Here is a 17,878-nt window from a genome sequence, read left to right on the forward strand (position 1 = left end):
TTCTTTTAACATACATGTCTGTTTTACTAGTCTGGTGCATTTTCCACATATTTCCTATTTTTCATTTAGAGTGGAATGAGTAAGTCACAGGGATGAAAGGTACAACATAGGGAATAGAGCCAATGGTATAATAGTGCTGTATGGTGACAGACAGTGACTACACTTGTGGAAAGCACCAGATAAGGTACAGACTTGTTGAATCCCTATGTTATACACATGAAACTAACGTAACATTCTGTGTCAACTCCACTCCGATGGAAAAAAAATTTCATTTAAATGAAAAATTTCATTTAGAAATGGAAAATATTACCTTTCTGGCTTCTTTGATCATCTTCCGAATAGTTTCCTTAATTGTAAGTAATTGTGCTCTCGGTGGATGAAAGAGGAGGTCTATGTGGGTGCCTCCTAAGAGTCCCGGCATCACATACGGCCAGCCTAAGTCAAGATTTGGAGCTTCCACATCAGACTCAATGGGCCAGTAAGTCCCTGAAGATGAGGTATCATCGTAGGAGTTATCAGTACCGTGTGCTGTACTTTGAGCAACTTTCCGAACGTTTTTCAGAATATAATTAATTTCTTCCTCAGCTAGAAAGTCTGATACTCGTTCCTTGGCAAGAAATTCTTGGTATGCTTCTAACCCATGTTCAATTAGTGCATCAATGGCTACTCGATACCATTCCTTGTAGTGAGGCTCAATGTAATTGTCTGATTTACACTCATCGTTCAATGAAGACAGCATTGATGAGGTTTCCATGATTGCAAGCATCTGACAACAGCACGTTCAAATGTCCATTTGTGCAGTGATGAGAGGTATCTGGGTATTCGAAAGGAAGGAAATCAAGATCAGCTACAATTCTGTAATGAATTTTTCTTATGATCCACATCAATCAACATTTTTGCATTTACTCATTTCCACTACCAGTAACTCAATATGACACACACTTCACATTCAAAGTGGCATTAATTGCACCATAATTCACATTCGTATTACAAATAAGCTAAACAGATTCCTTTTACAAGCCACTAGTTGGTTTTCCTTTTCCAAGGTACCTCTACTTTCAGTTTCTCACCTAAGGAAAAACACCTTCCTTTCTCTGACACCCAAAAAGGTCATCCTTCTTAATTTTAATGTGGGACTACACATAGTCATATCAGTTTCTAGATGCTTTCTAGATTTGTGTTTTACAGTATTTTAAAATTGAATATAATCAGTACCTGGCCATCCATTAATATAAAGTTTTTACTAGGTACTTGCTATGCATATACTCACATACTAATGGGATATAAAAAGCATGAAATACTTGCCTTCCAGAAATGTATTAATTAGCTGAAGAGGCAAAACATAAACACAAAACTGTCTGTTACCACTTTGAACAAAGCCATATACTTACTGCTAAGGGCCCAAATGAGTACTGCCTACAGTCAATGCTTTCAGGTTAAAGCAAGTAGAGATCAATACAGAATAAACGATTTATGTATATCCCTGTGCAGGACTTAGGCTTCAGCGGAACCTAGGGTGGTAAGTGAGAATATGATCAGGTGGGGGCGCCTGGGCGGCTCAGGTCATGATCCCGGAGTCCTGGGATCAAGCCCCACAATGAGATGGGCTCCCTGCTCAGCAGGGAACCTGCTTCTCCCTCTCTCTCTGCTGCTCTCCCTGCTTGTGCGCTCTCTCAAATAAATAAATAAAATCTTCAAAAAGAAAAAAAAAGAATATGATCAGGTGGCAAGAAGGAATATTTTAACCCCACACAAGAGTGAAAAACATAGCAAAACCACATCATAGGCATGAGCTTGATATATTCATGAATTAGTTAAAAACAAAAACGAAAACCAACTACGTCTGCTAGAAAGCAGGTTCCTTTCAGTAGGAATAGGAGACAAATTTGAATACACGATGGAGCCAGGTGTGGGGGGACACAGGAGATTTTTGTGATTCAACAAAACCGTCTTTAAAACAATTAGTCTGGCAGTATCAGGGGAATGGAGGAAAGACAAGCTGCTAAGTCTTTCAGTGTTCAAACACCCAGTCAAGAAATGACAAGAATATTCAAGAGCTGGTTCAAAGTAAGAGCTCCTGAGATTTGATGGTTTGACAGCATTTAGGTGATGAAGAAATTTAAGATATCAAAGATAATTCAGGGATTTCTCTTAGGAATCAAATCTGCCTAACCAAGCTCATACCCCAACCCTCACAATGCCCACAAGCTGTCATTCATTCAATCCTTCACTGTGTAAGATACCACTGTAGACTTTATCTCGATCAAATAAGGGACTTTTCGATCTTCTGAAGTCATGCTCTCCATTGTGCAGATTCAGACAAAATTCAGCTCCATGAAGTGCTACTAGCACTAACAGCTAACTTGACTAAAAACATCTTTGTCAAGGGCCCTGTCCTAATTTAAAATTTTCCACTTAACAGCTTTTTCAGACTCAGGACTATCGAAACTCACCTGATTTGGGGGGGTAACCCACAAAGCCATTACTCTGTATTAACTCCTCAGCTCAAAGATGTAACAAGTCACTAATATGGAGAAGTTGTGAAGAAATGGAAAACAGGGCCACAAGTTTTGCTGAAAGGGTGGGGAGATCAGAAGAGTCAGCACACATACAAAGGCAGCTAATGAACAAGGAAGATAAAAGGAGCCTCTTGGCTCTTTTAATGGAGACGATCCTGTCCCCATCCCTAGGCTCAAAATTTTTACCAACAAACTCTCAAAGTATAGAGAGCCTAAAGATTAAATCTGATACCAGGAAAACAAAAACAAAAACAAAAACACAAAACCATGTTTATGCTACTGGCATGTACTGTGTAGAAACCAGGGATGCTGTTAAACCTACTTCGATACACAGGACAGCCATGTACATTCAGAAATTATCTGGCCCGAAAGGTCAATGGTGCCAGGCTGAGAAATCTTCATCAAGTTGCTCACTTAATATGCACCGCATTATACTACTAATTAATGACCTTGACCTTTTCGATTGTTCATTAAAGTTCTTTTTTACATCTAATACTGGACTAATTTTTAGCAAAGAAATAAGGTTTTTATTTACTTGACAGAATCAATCCATTGGATTACAGTATAGTTCCCTAAGGTTTCGTGAGGCATGGTGTCAATTTGAGAATTCCACTTCATGAAGGGATGGCATCCAGTGATCCCATGAAAATCGCATCTATTATTTATAATTGCTTAAGACAGTAGTTAACTACTGGTTGTTTACAAAAATCTTAAACTTTCTTAGCACTTATTTCCTAATTTTTAAAATTCAACTTTTGAGTTCCTATATCATGAGAAGTTAAACTCCTATTATCTACTTAGAAGCTAAAATGCATGAAGTGCTTTAAAAAGCTGTATTGATTCCCAAGCTTTATATAGGTAAATATATACTCTGCAACTATAAATAAATTCACTCTTGAGCTATGGGTAAACTGCAAAATCAGAGAGATCACAAGGACCATGAAAGTAAAATAAAAGCATGAAGACGAAGACGAAAAGTTAATTATGAGGGGAAAAAACTGATCAAATAGCAATGCCAGATACAATACAGAAGAACACATCATAGAAAAAAAATGCAATAGCTATGAGCATGGGAGTTGAGATATTTGAGTTAAGATAAAAAATAAATATGCTTGATGTTGTCCTGCTAGAGAAGCTATTCCCTCTAAGCACTGTCTAGAGATATGCATTTATCACAAGAACTGTTTACAATGGATAATGGTGAAGGAACCACTTACAAACAAATTTTAAGGGAGAACAGTAAGGTAATGGCACTTGCACAAATGGGTACTGCAATAAAACAGCACCTGCATTTAGTTACAGATTTAATATAGTACTCTCAGGAGTTCAATCACTGAACCTTATAAGGGCTTAATTTGAGGACAAAATTAATTGGGTATGCCTTTAAACATGTAAAGGTGCAGTATTTTATTAATAACCATTAAAAACTCCTAGAAAGTATATAAACATACATAATAGAGTTAATGAGTAGAGAAAAATAAAATTTCACTATGATGTAAAAGCTAAACCGACCACTTGGCCCATCTGCTAGTTAAGTGACTCATTCCAAAAAATAGGCTTATAAAATATGGGATTCGAATCCATGCCTCAAAAGCATTACAAATTTATTTGATATTGAATATTTGGTGTCATTTGTGGAAAGCATAAATTCCAAAGGTATTAAACATTAGATTTCAATTCATGAGCTACTCTGGAAAACATTTTGGCAGTTTCATCATAAAACTAAATATGAAAATGACACACTTGTTTATGGTTTCTGATCTGAGGAGATTCATTGAAAAGACTTCTGAAAGAACAGGTCAATGGAAAAATGCTCCAAAGAGAAATTACAACTTTCTTAAACCACAAATAGTCTGAGGTTATGATTACTAATGTGCAAGAAGATGACCCAACGTCATGACTCTGAAAGAAACACAAAAAGGATCACAGCTGCTGGTATCTCTGAGGTACCTTTTCCAACCTCTGTCTTGGGCGGTTTCTATTCAACTACTAAATGCTGTTACGGGTTAAATAATGTCTTCTCACAAGGTCTGTTCAAGTACAAGCCCTCAGTACCAGTGACCGTGATCTTGTTTGGAAACAGGGTCTTCTTTGCAGAGGTAATCAAGTTGAGATGAAGTCATATTTAATCCATGGCCCACAACAGTTGCAAATTATATCTCTCTTTTTTCCTTGAATTTTAAGCTACCAAGATTGTGTTTGACTTTGAATTTGATTACCAGAAACTTAAGATGACAATTAAAACATTAAAGAAGATACTATTAAATTAAAAAAAATTTACTATAATAGTCAAGCTGCCAAGTGCAATTTGATATCAAATTTTGGCACCCAAACTTATTAAAAAATTCTCAGCTGGCTTTATAATAATACTTACAACAAAATGGCCCAAGAGTACAGATTACAGTCTTCCACAGGGTCTGATCTTCAGCAGGCCAAGGAATACATGAACACACAGCACACCCAGTCACAGGGTTCTGAATGTAAATATCTCCATATATCACAAATAGAATCGCCCACCTTATCAAACTCATGAAAAGGAAACTAAATACCTCCAATTCATTTTATAAATCCCAAATAAAAATTCCATTTGCTCAGTATCTAAACATTTATTAATTTATTTCATTTCTTTTAATTGGCTGTGGTATGATATTATTGATTTCCTATCAAAGTACTTAATTCCATGGTTGGTTTGTATTACCTGTTATTCAATATACCTCCCATCCCCAGTTTAAACTATAGTCTAACCATAGGAACATACAGGCCCCCAATATATGTTAACAACATTAAAACGTACTCATTCACTGTCATTTGGAACCATGGAGTAATTCCTATAGAGAAATTCACAGAAAAAACAATAAACCCTCTTCTCAGCATATACTAGATAGTCAACCTTCAGAGGAATACTCTATGCATGGCTTAAAATACAAGTGGCATTAAAGCAAATTACTGTTTTACCAACACCTAAACAACTCCAGAATTGCATTCTATCATGATACTAGCATTCCAGAAGCTCCAATGAATGAGATAAGATCATCTTAATGGGGTTGAATCTTGTGCTGTGAAGTGTTCCATCTTGTTCTGATCCTGATCAATACATGTAACAATCATTCGGATGCATCAATAGAAACACACTGATATAGTTGGCAGAAATAAACAACAGCATATACATTAGGAGCCAGAATTAATATTCAAAATGATCATAAAGTGGTGAAATAATAAGATTAAGTCCAATACAATAAGTGTAAAAGTTTTAATTTACATTAAAAATTAACCACGCAAGTACAGGATTGAGCAGCATTTGAGGCAGATTATGTCACGAAGAATAGCTGAAAAATTAGAGGGTTTAATCCAAAGAGAACACTAAAAGAGACACAGAAGAGTAGTCTTTAAATGTATGAAGGGGGAAAGCAGGGTTGAGTGACAAATCACTGGTTAGCTCAGTAACACAGAGGGGGTGAGAGGCCCTAAGTTCTGTCTTCTCCTCTGCCACATACTGGTCTTAAGATTTTGGTCACAAAATTTCAGGGCTCTAAACTGCATGTCTCTCACTAGGAAAATGGGTAAAAGAACAGTACTGTCTGCAAAGGGACTAAATGAGATAAAAGGCCCTCAACTCTGTATCAGCCATAAAGACTGCTAAAATAAATTGTTAGGTAGTGATGAAAGATGACTTCAAATACATCCATTCTGACCTCAGTGTGTACTTTCCGATTGATTAAATTCTTCTTTCCAGCTTATCTTTTAACTAAGGCAAAAGACACTTCAGGCAAAGCACCCTGTGATGGTAACTGAAACTACCCCCTCAAGCAATGAGGACTGCCCTGAGCCAGCAAGACCCCCTGTGTGATTGACCCCAAGACAATTATGGGCCTGACCTTTCCTGCCTCCCTGCAGGTACCCACTGACCTTTGTCCCACATTTTCCATATATAAACCTGGAAGTATGCTCAGCACTTTCTCAGTCTTTGAGGTGCTAGTCTACTGTCTCCCCGGTGGTGGCCTCACTGAAATAAACTTTCTCGTCTCCCCACCACTTCTCTGTCTTTGGATTTTGTCAGCAGCAAGTGGCCGAATCTGGTCTGTTTGGGACCTGAGAGCCAGGCACTCATGCACCCCCACACCCTGGTTATAGTAATATAGGAGAGAATTTTACTTAATAATAAGGCTTTCGGGGAGCCTGGGTGGCTCAGTTGTTAAGCATCTGCCCTCAGGTCAGGGTGTGATCCCGGAGTCCTGGGATGGAGCCCCACATCGGGTTCCTCTACTGGGAGCCTGCTTCTTCCTCTCTCACTCCCCCTGGCTGGCTATCTCTCTGCGTCAAATAAATAAAATCTTTAAAATAATAATAATAATAATAATAATAATAATAATAATAATAATAATAAGGTTCTATTTTTCCTCTCACTTTCTTAATGAGTATCCTCTTTCTGTATGTAATCAAGCAGAGGACATATTTTTGAAAGAATCCTATAATATGTAACGAGTTGGGCTCCAGGACGCCCTTGCCAAAATTCTAAGATGATATTCATTTTGCCCACTGAAAAGATGTGTGATACCCACAAACTTGCTAGCGTTGTTTGGAGGGAGGGAGACGGTTAAAAAAAAGTGTCAAGGAACTGCCTAGTGTCCTTGTCACTTTCTCCTAAGTCAGCCTTCGCAATTCCGCTTCAATTTTTTTTGAGAGAGAGAGTGCATGTATGTGAGCAGGCCCAGGTGGAGGTGGGGGTGCAGAGGGAGAGGGAGAGAGAATCTCAAGCAGGCTCCATCGATCTCACACCCTGAGATCATGACCTGAGCTGCAATCAAGAGTCAGACACTTAATCAACTGAGCCACCCAGGCGCCCCTCAGCTTCATTTTTTTGAAGTTAAATGAAGAATATTCTACCTACTCATTTTCAAATGCAAAACAAACAAAAAGCCAAGAAAGTCAAAAGCCACCTCTAGTAGTTTTGACAGCATGCAAAAATGCTTACATTATGATGCTCTATGGATAACAGGCAGGCTATCAAACTATGTGAGAGCAGAATTATAATTAAAGAAAATTTATCCAAAAACAAAAATAAAAACACACACATAAAAATGACAGTGGCTGCCTTGGAGACGTGGTTTTATGGGTGATTTTTTAAAACTCCTTTACCCTTTTCTGTATTTACCAAATGTTTACATACATACATATATGTACACATACATACACACATATATGTATATACACATACACACATGTGTATATATAGATACATACACATATGTATATATACATACGTGTGTATATAGAGATACATACATGTATGTATATATACATACATACATATGTATATATAGATACATACATATATGTATATATACATACATACATTTATGTATGTATTGTTTTCCTTCAGGAAAAAAGGAATTTTTAAGAGAACTACTCCAATAGTTATTTTTGACCTGAGAATACCCTTCTTTGTCCATTCATGTACAAAGTTGCCTGTCAGAGGTAATTCAAAATGCTGCATATAAAACAGTTCAATAATTCTTACAGAGCAACACATGAACAAGTGCAGGATATGAGAAACTGAAGCTATATGGATTCAGGGACCAACAAGGAAAAAATAAAATAAAAATAACTGCATACACTTAATGAGGTCTGACTGAGTAGATCACTGATGTGCAGCGCTGTCCCTAGCTCCCCGGGCTCAGAACAGAGTTACTGCAAGGAGCTCCCATAGCAATTTCTGCACATATTATCACTTTCCATGCACTATTTAAAGGCATTATTTTCTACCTTCTTCACTATAAGCTCTGTGATGGTGGAGATTATCTGTTTAGCACATTAATGCTCAGTACATAATTGTTACATAACAAGCTAATAATATACTGCTTTAATAACTCAGCATAACAGAATGAGAGTTGATTAAATATGATAGGCCAAAAAAATCCCGAAGTATAATTTTTTTAAATGATAATATCCATGCAGAACTTTTTAAGACTGAAGCACATATTTGTTTCTATTAAATGGAGGTTAGTTTTTTAATAATACAAAATATTACCCACTGAAAAGGGTTTTTAAGAGACTAATTAGAAAAATGACTGAGCACTATAAAAGTAATTAGATTAATCCATAGATCTCTATTAAAAATAAACATAAATACTAATTTCAAACAAGTACTTTGTGAGAAGGATAGAAATGTAATCAACTGTCCTTTGGGAATTCTCCCTCAGAACTGGACTTTGAAATGTTTAATTATGTTATAGTCGGTCTGAAAATCATTTGTGTATTTAAATTAATCTTCATGAAACAAAGTTCTAAATCTTGTTTTTCAGCATAGTCATACAAATTAGCTGTAAAGTAGGACTTACTTCTCTGTTTTTGATATCAGTTCTGTTATTATATGAACTTACTTCAGCAGGAAGAAAGAATTCACTGGGTGTTTAAATGGATTATGACTATAGATGTTTAGCGTATCATTAAGGTGAAATTAGAGTAAACTATATAGTCCAGAGCAGTGCTGAGAAGTTTAAAAGTCCGTATTTTCCAACAGCGTAAAACAGAGCAGTGTGAGGCTTAAGTTTATCCAACACATCATTCAGATGCAAACCCAGATTCTGGTTTCAAGAAGTATGTAGATCTCTACCCTAAAGGGAGGCAAAACTCACAACAGGATCAGCTTTCCCCCCCCCCCCCCTTGAGAGTGCTACAGTCCTAGGGGAAATGATTTTTAACAGTGACTACTGTTGCTGCCAATGGTATCTGAAAATCATTGCTGGGATACTAGGTTGTAGGACAGAAGGCTAAGAATTTCCATCAAATGCCATCAAAGCTACTTATTTTCCTGCTGTCTGGGCTTGGACTTGGGAACTTGACTCAGCTGGACCTTCACTCTTCTCTGTCAATATTCTCCCCAGGATAATGTCATCCAGTCTTACAGCAGGAAATACTCTATATCCACGGATGATTCAAACATCTCCAGACATGACTGCTCCCTAGGCTCCACACTCATCTATTCTTCTGGTTTCTGGACACCTTTCCTGGTTTACTTTCTTTACACTGAACATGCCAGGTTAATTCCCGTTTTAGGATCTCTGCACAAGTCATTCCAACAGCCTGGAATTATCTTTCTTTTCTTTCCTATCTTACTCATGTGGCACCTCCCATTTTTAAAAGGACCTACCCTCTATGCTATGTGCTTAATTCTATTACCTGGTTTTACTCAACTTCTAGCATTTATTATTATGTGAAAATAACCCAGGTATTTGTTTCCTTGCCATTGCCTGTATCCCCCTCACTAAAATGGAAGTTGATCAAAGGCCACCAAGCTGTTTATTCTAATTTATCTGTGCCACTGTCATATTGCGTATTCCTTACTTTGAGTATCACTGCTGGTCTTAGATAAGGCCTATTGTCTTACATTTTAAGTATGTTGGGATCTATGTTTCATTCCTCCCTCACTTGTAATCACAAAGGGGAAATAACTAGGGGTCTACGTATTCCCTCACTTGTTTGCCTTATCAACCCTCCCCAAGACATAATACCTATCCACAATTCCCTGCTCATCAAAGGAAGTGGGTGCAGGATCTTTCAACCTCAGTTTCTGAACTTCTGTACAATATAAAACAAGGACTTGATATATTTAGATGAGAGCACCACAGGCAACAAGGGCCCCACTGAGCAAAATGTTGAATGTTACTCAGATGCCCTCTTGTCCCAGCTTTTGAGTCTACTTAAGACAACAGAAAGCCAATCTTGGTACACGCTGACATTTACAGAAGAACAGGTGCTGTAGGAAAACATCATAAACATGTGCTCCAATATGAACTATGAAAGTGGCTGTCCAAATACCTGTAACAAAAACAGTGTGCTTCATCTATGAAAAAGTGAAAGTTTGCAAATAAAGTGTCTTAAGAAAATGTATTTTCCTTAAGCATGTTGGGAATGACAATCAAAAGTCAGTGTTATAAGTATTTAGCGGCAACAAAAAAATCTTGGACTATTAAAAAAGTAGAGGAGTGGGACACCTGGGTGGCTCAGTCAGTTATGCATCCGACCCCTGATTTCGGCTCATGTCATGATCTCAGGATCTTGAGACTGAGCCCTGCGTATTGCTCCATGTCTGCCTGACCCTTTCCCTCTTCTCCTCCACCCTCCACCCTCCACCCCCCACCCCCCAGCTCTTGTGTGTGTTCTCTAAAATAAATAAACGAAAATCTTTTTTAAAAAAATTAGAGGTTTAAAACAAATAATATTGTAGAAACTATGCAAGTGGACATGTTTAGTTAACATGTCAAAAAATATTAAGTATTAATAATATATATAGCCTGCAAAGATTTTAATTTGTATAATGTAGTTTAATTTGTATAAAGATCTATATAAGTAAACAGAACATGTATAAAGCAATCCCAATGTCTAGTGATCCTTTATTAGTCTTTTCCCTCAGGATTCACTTTTAATTAAGCCTGCTTAGATAGCTGTATCACGGATGAAATGAAGAGCTTCTTTTTTACTTTGCCTCAGAAATTCCCCAAAATATCTGATTGGAAAACCAGCCCATCCTAGTTTAGACCTTGTGACCTTGTATTGTTTTCTTCATTGGCTCCTCTCACTTGCTTATAGAACCAAAAAGATATAAATACATGTTTTTTAAATGTGTAAAATGTTGCTGGATTTGTAAAGATGTATTTCTAGGTCTTGTGAATTACGTGTGAACAATGCTCCTTTGCTAAACTCCTTTGACAGTGGTTCTACCCCGGGCAACTATAATGACCGAGTGAAGACTGAAGCTTCTAAAGCTCTACTCACCGTTCCCTAAACCAGACCTGAACCAGAAACTGTACATGGCAGCTCTTCTGTTTCACTCTCATTTGTCTGTAAGGTCCATCCAGGTCAGTTAAACTGTGACGGAGAGGGAGACGATACCTCAAATAAGGATACCACTATGCTAGGATGTGAAAAAAATCAAACGTAATAATTACTTTAACTCAAGTAATTCATATTTTATCAAGTCATTTATTTTATGTGTGACACATGCACACACATAATTAAGATGTTCATGGGCTCCTGTCTCAACTTTTGTAGAACCATATTGTGGGTCCAATGGCCTCAGAGAGATTTTAATTTTCTTTAGTGTCAATTTCCTGCTGAGATTTTTTTTTTTTAAATAAAGTTTCAATTATATGTATTAGTCCCTGACTTAGTTTTTTTGAATTTTGAACTTTTCTACATTAGACACTGACACTAAAAGGTACCTTTCCTGTGACAAATCCAGTTTTCAATCCATCAATTAACAAGTATTTCAACTTACTGCATAGAGGCTGTAGGCATGTCAATATCCAGTTTCACTAACACTATTATCCCTCTTTTTTACTATCTTATTTGCACCCTTGAGTATTTTATTGAAACTTCAACTTCTAAGTTTTAGGAAAATGGAAAAATGAAAGTCTTGATGTTAGTAAAATGCTTATCTAATAAGCTGAGTATAATAGAGGCAAAGATGGAAATGACTGAACATGCCAAAGTAGGCAAGTCCTGAATTTCAATCAGATGATCACTGTACACATGTTCTACTGTGAAGGTAAAGAACATGTTTTTTTAAAAAATATTTTCTTTATTTGTCAGAGAGAGAGAGAGCACAAGCAGGGGGAGCGGGAGAGGGAGAAGGAGAAGCAAGCTCCCCACTGAGCAGGGAGCCCAACACCGGCTTGATCCCAGGACCCCAGGGCTATGACCTAAGCTGAAGGCAGACACTTAACTGACTGTGCCACCCAGGTGCCCTAAAGAACATTTTTTAGAATGTATAAAATGCCAGAAATATATTGTTAAATAGTGTATCTAATATTTAAAGTATAACTGGCAATTTTATTTATATTTTAGCTCTTTTTTTAATAATATTTTTTATTATATTATGTTGGTCACCATACAGTACATCCCTGGTTTTTTTATGTAAAGTTCGATGATTCATTAGTTGCGTATAACACCCAGTGCACCATGCAATATGTGCCCTCCTTACTACCCATCACCAGCCTATCCCATTCCCCTACCCCCCTCCCCTCTGAAGCCCTCAGTTTGTTTCTCAGAAGGGGGAATGAAGCATGAGAGACTATGGACTCTGAGAAATATATTTTAACTCTTACAGAACAAAATTACCTCTGTAATAGATGTTACTTGATTTTCATATTATTTGAATTTTACAAATTTTTAGAAACCTACAGTGTACCAAAATAGAAAACTGTACTGATATTGAGAGATGACAGACAGAAACAAAGACAAACAGGTGAACAGATGGAGATACAGTCAAATAAATAGAAGTAGGGAACAGACGAGAAGGAAAAAGAAAAGATGAGAGGTAGGACAAAATGAAGATGAGCCTAAGGAGGAAAAGGAATGAGCAAAGGAGGGAAATGAACACAAAGGAAAAGAAAGAAAAGGAAGAGAAGCATAGAGAAGAAACAAAGAGGCCAGAAACCATACGATCGCACAAAGGACTAGCGGGACACTAAGAGATGAAGGAAAGGAAGACCGGAACCTGAAGCAAGGAAGGAATCACTGGGGGACGCGGTCACTAGCTCCTGACTCCAAGGACAACCTGGTTTGATTTTTGTCTTTCACTAACAAATAATCCAGAAGTCACATTTATTCGAGAAAAAGCCAATTATTTTAAAACATCAGGAAACAGCTGCTGAATGAGTCAGAGGAGACTAAGTATTTGGAGCAATGCACTGTTAGGAGTGAAAGCCATCGCTGCTTGTGCATGGAAACCAACGACAGCCCGGACCAAAATTCCGCTGGGTGACTCTGCTGCAGCCACTGAGGTGGAAGATGCCACTCTGTAGTGCTTTGAAAACTGCTTTTTCTTCCCTAAATGAGTAACACTTATACCATCAGAGAGGCAACCTGACAATAGAGAACTAAAACTCTCTGAAATGAAAATTTGACAAAACAAGTGAACATAATGAACTGCTCAGTGATACTATGGGGAGATGGCAGTTAGCATTATCTTACAGCACCCTCAGTAAGAAGTGATCACACAGAATTTCAGAGCAGGATGGGACACGCCACTGAAAAACCAGAGAGGCCAATAGAATTTAGGTACTTTGTCCAAAATCACGACTACGTCAGGTCTGCTAATGCTCAATTTCACAAATACTTAATGGGCATCTACAATATCTGCTGGGACTTCCAGAGAATATGAAGGAAATATTAAGTAAGTGGACCAGATTCATTAATTTTTGTTTGCACTTACAAATGTTGTTATTAGGTCCCTAACTGTAAGCTTCCTGAGATCCAGGAACAGTATCTTGCTACCTTCCTACCCAGAGTGAAACACAATGCTCTGCACAAAATAGTCAATACATGCATGCTTAAGGGATGGATAGAGTGTAAGAGCAAAAAAATGTAACTTTTAGATATCAGTACTGCATAAACTGCATCAGTTCTGCATAAACTCTTCAAAATCGGCCACTGCCAGCATCATGGAGATTACACCTGACCCTATGCCAGTTCTCAAGAGGCTGACCATCACTAACTTACCTTCCCCAGAGATGGGTGCAGTCTACAAACTACTTGATACATAGCTCAAAAGATAAAAGTCATGTGCCTCTAGGGGACATCTGGCCTCACTCCTAAGGATAGTATGAAAATAAAACAAAATTACAAACTGAGCAGTAATTAAGATGTCCCCAGAGGAAAAGGTTCCTCATATCAGCCATGATCACATGATTCAAACACTTCCCCACACAGATGTGTCCAATGGGTGAATAATCCTTACGCCTGGATCATCTCTCCAACCCAGTCTCATCTTCCTCACAGCATCCTAGCTGCTGAAAACATCATTTGCCTTCTTGATCCCCCACCCCTACCTCCTACACTTATTGGCCTCCTGACTCCTTAATAAACCCTCCTTCCCAACCCTGGAGCCAGCTTGCTCCCCCTCCATTTCACCTCCACATGAGCCCTTTCTACGGGAGCCCATCACTTCCTCAGTTCCTGTGTCAGCAGCCCACAGTACTCAGTTTCCAAGGATCCGCAGTACCGACACCCCCCCCAAACCCTACTCCACCCTTGGGGGCTTCGATAGACACCACAAAACAATGCTAATGCCCAATGGCCTGCCTCAGTAAAAAGGAAGCTCCACCTGAAGGCTCCAGTACATTTTCTCACAGAAGTGTTGGTGGATTTAATTTTTTGGTGGAGCTTGGGTGCTATGTGTATAAAATTTAATTCACAGTATCTTAAAATCTATAACCATCAGAACACTATTTTTGGGGTGGTTTGGAGACTGTATGTCAAATGATAAACTCGCCAAGAGAACTCTAAAATACATCCCACTTCCGGATCAGAAATAATTAAATAAACAAAAGTACGTTTCAAAATTAAGGTAACATTGTGTTTAACAGATGCTGAATTGTGAAACATCCTTGGAACACTCATTTTACAAGTTACAGTGGGACAGATATGCAAACTTACCTAACTAGCTAAACAAGGACAACTTGTAATTTTACTAATAATTAGTTAAATTAAGCTAAGTGGGGCCTTTTCAAACGCTCTCCTCCAACCAGATGTTATAGAAGAGGCCTGCTTTACTGGGATCACACTTTCACCCACAAGATTCTCAAGATTTAAACTATAATGTTACATCTTGGAAACTCATTACTGTATAATGTAATCGAACAGAAAACACGTAGGTGAGTTGCTGCAGGATAAGTCACTGTCAAGAAAATACTCAATGTATGAACCTCCACCATGAACTATAAGGGGATATGGTAGCAGGAGGAGATATAATAGAATTACAAAATTAATTAACCCATCCCAAAAGAGTTTAGTCAGTTATAGTTAAAGTAATAATCTCCAGAGAGCAATCACAAAAGACATCACTGAGTCAGCACCAGAGGTGTGGTCTGTCCCCATCTATGCAATCCGTTTCAGCAACTGTTCAATTGGTAAAGCTTCCCACAATAAGTTCTGAGCATCTGTGGTCTAGAATGTGCCAGCTTTAAAGGCAGGATCCACCCAGCCCCTCAGGCTGGCTCTGCAGGGCGCAGCCTGCACTCTTTCATAGATGTACACAACCACGTGTGCCCTAAACCCAAAAGCCAGGGGGTGGAATTTGAAACTGCAAGGTGTGGGGACCGCCATCATCTTGGGAACTGCCATCATCCCCGGAAACAAACAAAACAAAGACCGATCCCCAACCTCCACTTCATCCTGTTTCACACCCTTCTCATTCTTTAGTTATTTTGAAAAACCAACCCAACAAACAAACAAAACCCGGCTTTCTCTGCAAAGGCCCTTTCATCACTGCTCCCTTGTCCTATTTCTTGTCAGGACTCATTCAACCTCAGTCATGGATTTCCCTGGGGCGCTTGCACTGGTTGGGAATGAGAAAGGGAAAGAGGGGAGGGGCCTACCAGTAAACTGGCCAAATGTGTAGCAGGTGATAATCTGGAAAGGAGTTGCGGGCCTTCACGGTCTATCTACCGGCAGCATGGCTTTTTATTGTGTTCTGGCCTTCTCTGAGTTCTCCACTTCTGGGTCAGAAACTCTAGAACCTAGAACCTCATCACTGCATGCATACTCAGCACCACCTTATCCCCTGTTCCCACAGCCTCCTCCCTACAAAGCACCATTGTCTGTTTCCATACTCATGAATGCTACAACTAAAACATGCACATTCTCTGCCTCCTCACGCACCTTCTAGAGGTAATAATTCTCCAAACGTGTCACAAAGAATAGGCCCACAGTCTCCAAGTACCTTTCCGGAGGCTATCTCCTCTAATCACTCTGTCCCTTTAGAGCAGTGGTTCTCAAAATCTGGTTTGTACCAGAATCACCTAGGGAGCGAACCAAGGACACCAGACCCAGACCCATGCAAACCGGAGTTTGGAAAGCACAGGTCTCAACTACTCTGTAGACAGAAGCCGATTGGATACAAACGAGAGAGGAAATTTTTGTCAAGAATAACTTGTCTTCCTTTCCCAGTTCCACTCCCCACTAAAGATCTAAAGAACACACACGCCCCTCTGCAGCCTACACTCCCCACCTTTTTGCCGTACGCCCCCCTCTGCTACCAGCCCCACCCGACCGCGTCTCCCCTTTACTTCCTCGAGGCCACAAGGCTCTTCCCAGACCCTTCCCACCGCCCCCTCCCCGGGGCCCGCGACGGACTCCTAGGGGACAGAGAAAACACATCACACGTCCAGGGTAGGCGGCGCCTGTTCCTGGGGGAACCCGAACCCACCCCGCCGGAGACCTAACTTTTCAAACTTCCCAACGCGCTCTCAGCCACACGCCAATGAAGAAGGTTGACCAGACAGACGAAACCGACCTCTGCACCCTGGCGAACTGCCAACCCCGCGCCGGCTCCCCAGGGGTGTCCCCCATCCCTCACCACCCGCCCCCCCACGCCGGGCCGCCCAAGGTGAGTGCAGCCTCGGGAGCCCGCCGCTCCCCGCCGCGCGCCCGCCACTCTCCCCCCGCCGAGACCCGGGGAGGGCAGCCCGAAGCCCCACTTACGGCCAGGAGCGCCCCCGAGCCGCGCGCCGCCGCGCCCGCCACCGAACGTTTGCCGCCCAGGAAGCGGCGAGGCCGAGGGAGGGGAGGGGAGTTACCTGCCGCGCGTCAGGTCTGCGGAGGGAAGCGGACTCCGGCTCCGACCGCGCCTCTCCGGGCCTGGGTGCAGAGCCGAGTGAGGGCGGGTGTGGGGACGAGTTGCAACAAGTCTGAAGTGGTGTCACACCAAACCCCGCGCAGCCAGAAAGCGCCTCGGAACCTGTCTGAACTCCGAAACCCAACCCTCTCCCTACCCAGCCCTCTACCAGCAAAGTATAAAGCCTTCCTTCCCCGTCCGCCCTCGAGGCTGCGGGGCGCTTACAAGTCCGGACACCTGGGTCGGGCGAGCAGAAATCCGGGAGGACGACGGCGCACACCTGGGAAGGGGGTGGGCCTCGGAGGAGCTGGGTTGTGTCCCACCCACGTCCTTCCTGGGCTCTGGAATGCGTGGGGCGGGGGGCGAAGGGGCCTCGGGGTTAGGGCGGGGGCGTGGGGGAGGAGGTTGTACCACCCTCGGGAGAGTGGGGCGGATTGAGCCTGCAGGAGATCATTCCAATAGGCAGCCAGCAATGCAGACCCCTACCCAACCGCCTGAGTGTTTCCAGGCTTGGGAAAGAGCGGAGGTGGGGAGGTGGTAGAAACACTGCTTGTGCTTGTGCCTGTACCTTTTTATGTGAAAGAGAAATTCTAAACATCACCAAAGATTTGGTATCGACTTTGGATGACCCTGGTTGCTGACTTGAGATGAAAAGATACTGTTTAAAATAGGAATATCTGCGTGCAAAGCAGGTCACTCTAGGTGGGATACTGTGTAGCAATGTAAAAGGGGAATAGAGGCC

At 40.5% G+C, this 17,878-nt stretch overlaps 1 protein-coding gene across 2 annotated transcripts in view; it reads right to left on the reverse strand.

The window, feature by feature from the left end:
- SACK1B (scaffolding CK1 anchoring protein B) overlaps nucleotides 1-17,202 on the reverse strand; it is an 80,036-nt gene extending 62,834 nt beyond the window's left edge. The window contains exons 1-2 of one of the 2 annotated variants that reach the window (XM_045802683.2): nucleotides 17,099-17,202; nucleotides 311-814 (exon numbers count right to left, since the gene is read on the reverse strand). In XM_045802683.2, coding sequence (XP_045658639.1) covers nucleotides 311-766 — 456 coding nt within the window. In that variant the 5' untranslated portion in view covers nucleotides 767-814; nucleotides 17,099-17,202. Of the gene's footprint in view, nucleotides 1-310; nucleotides 815-17,003; nucleotides 17,071-17,098 lie in introns of those variants that run through there. The other variant, XM_045802692.2, reaches the window with a different exon arrangement.
- Between the last annotated feature and the right edge of the window lie 676 nt (nucleotides 17,203-17,878).

The sequence above is a fragment of the Ursus americanus genome, chromosome 29, assembly GCF_024610735.1.
Source record: "Ursus americanus isolate L20-20 chromosome 29, mUrsAme1.1.p, whole genome shotgun sequence".
Lineage (NCBI taxonomy): Eukaryota > Metazoa > Chordata > Mammalia > Carnivora > Ursidae > Ursus > Ursus americanus.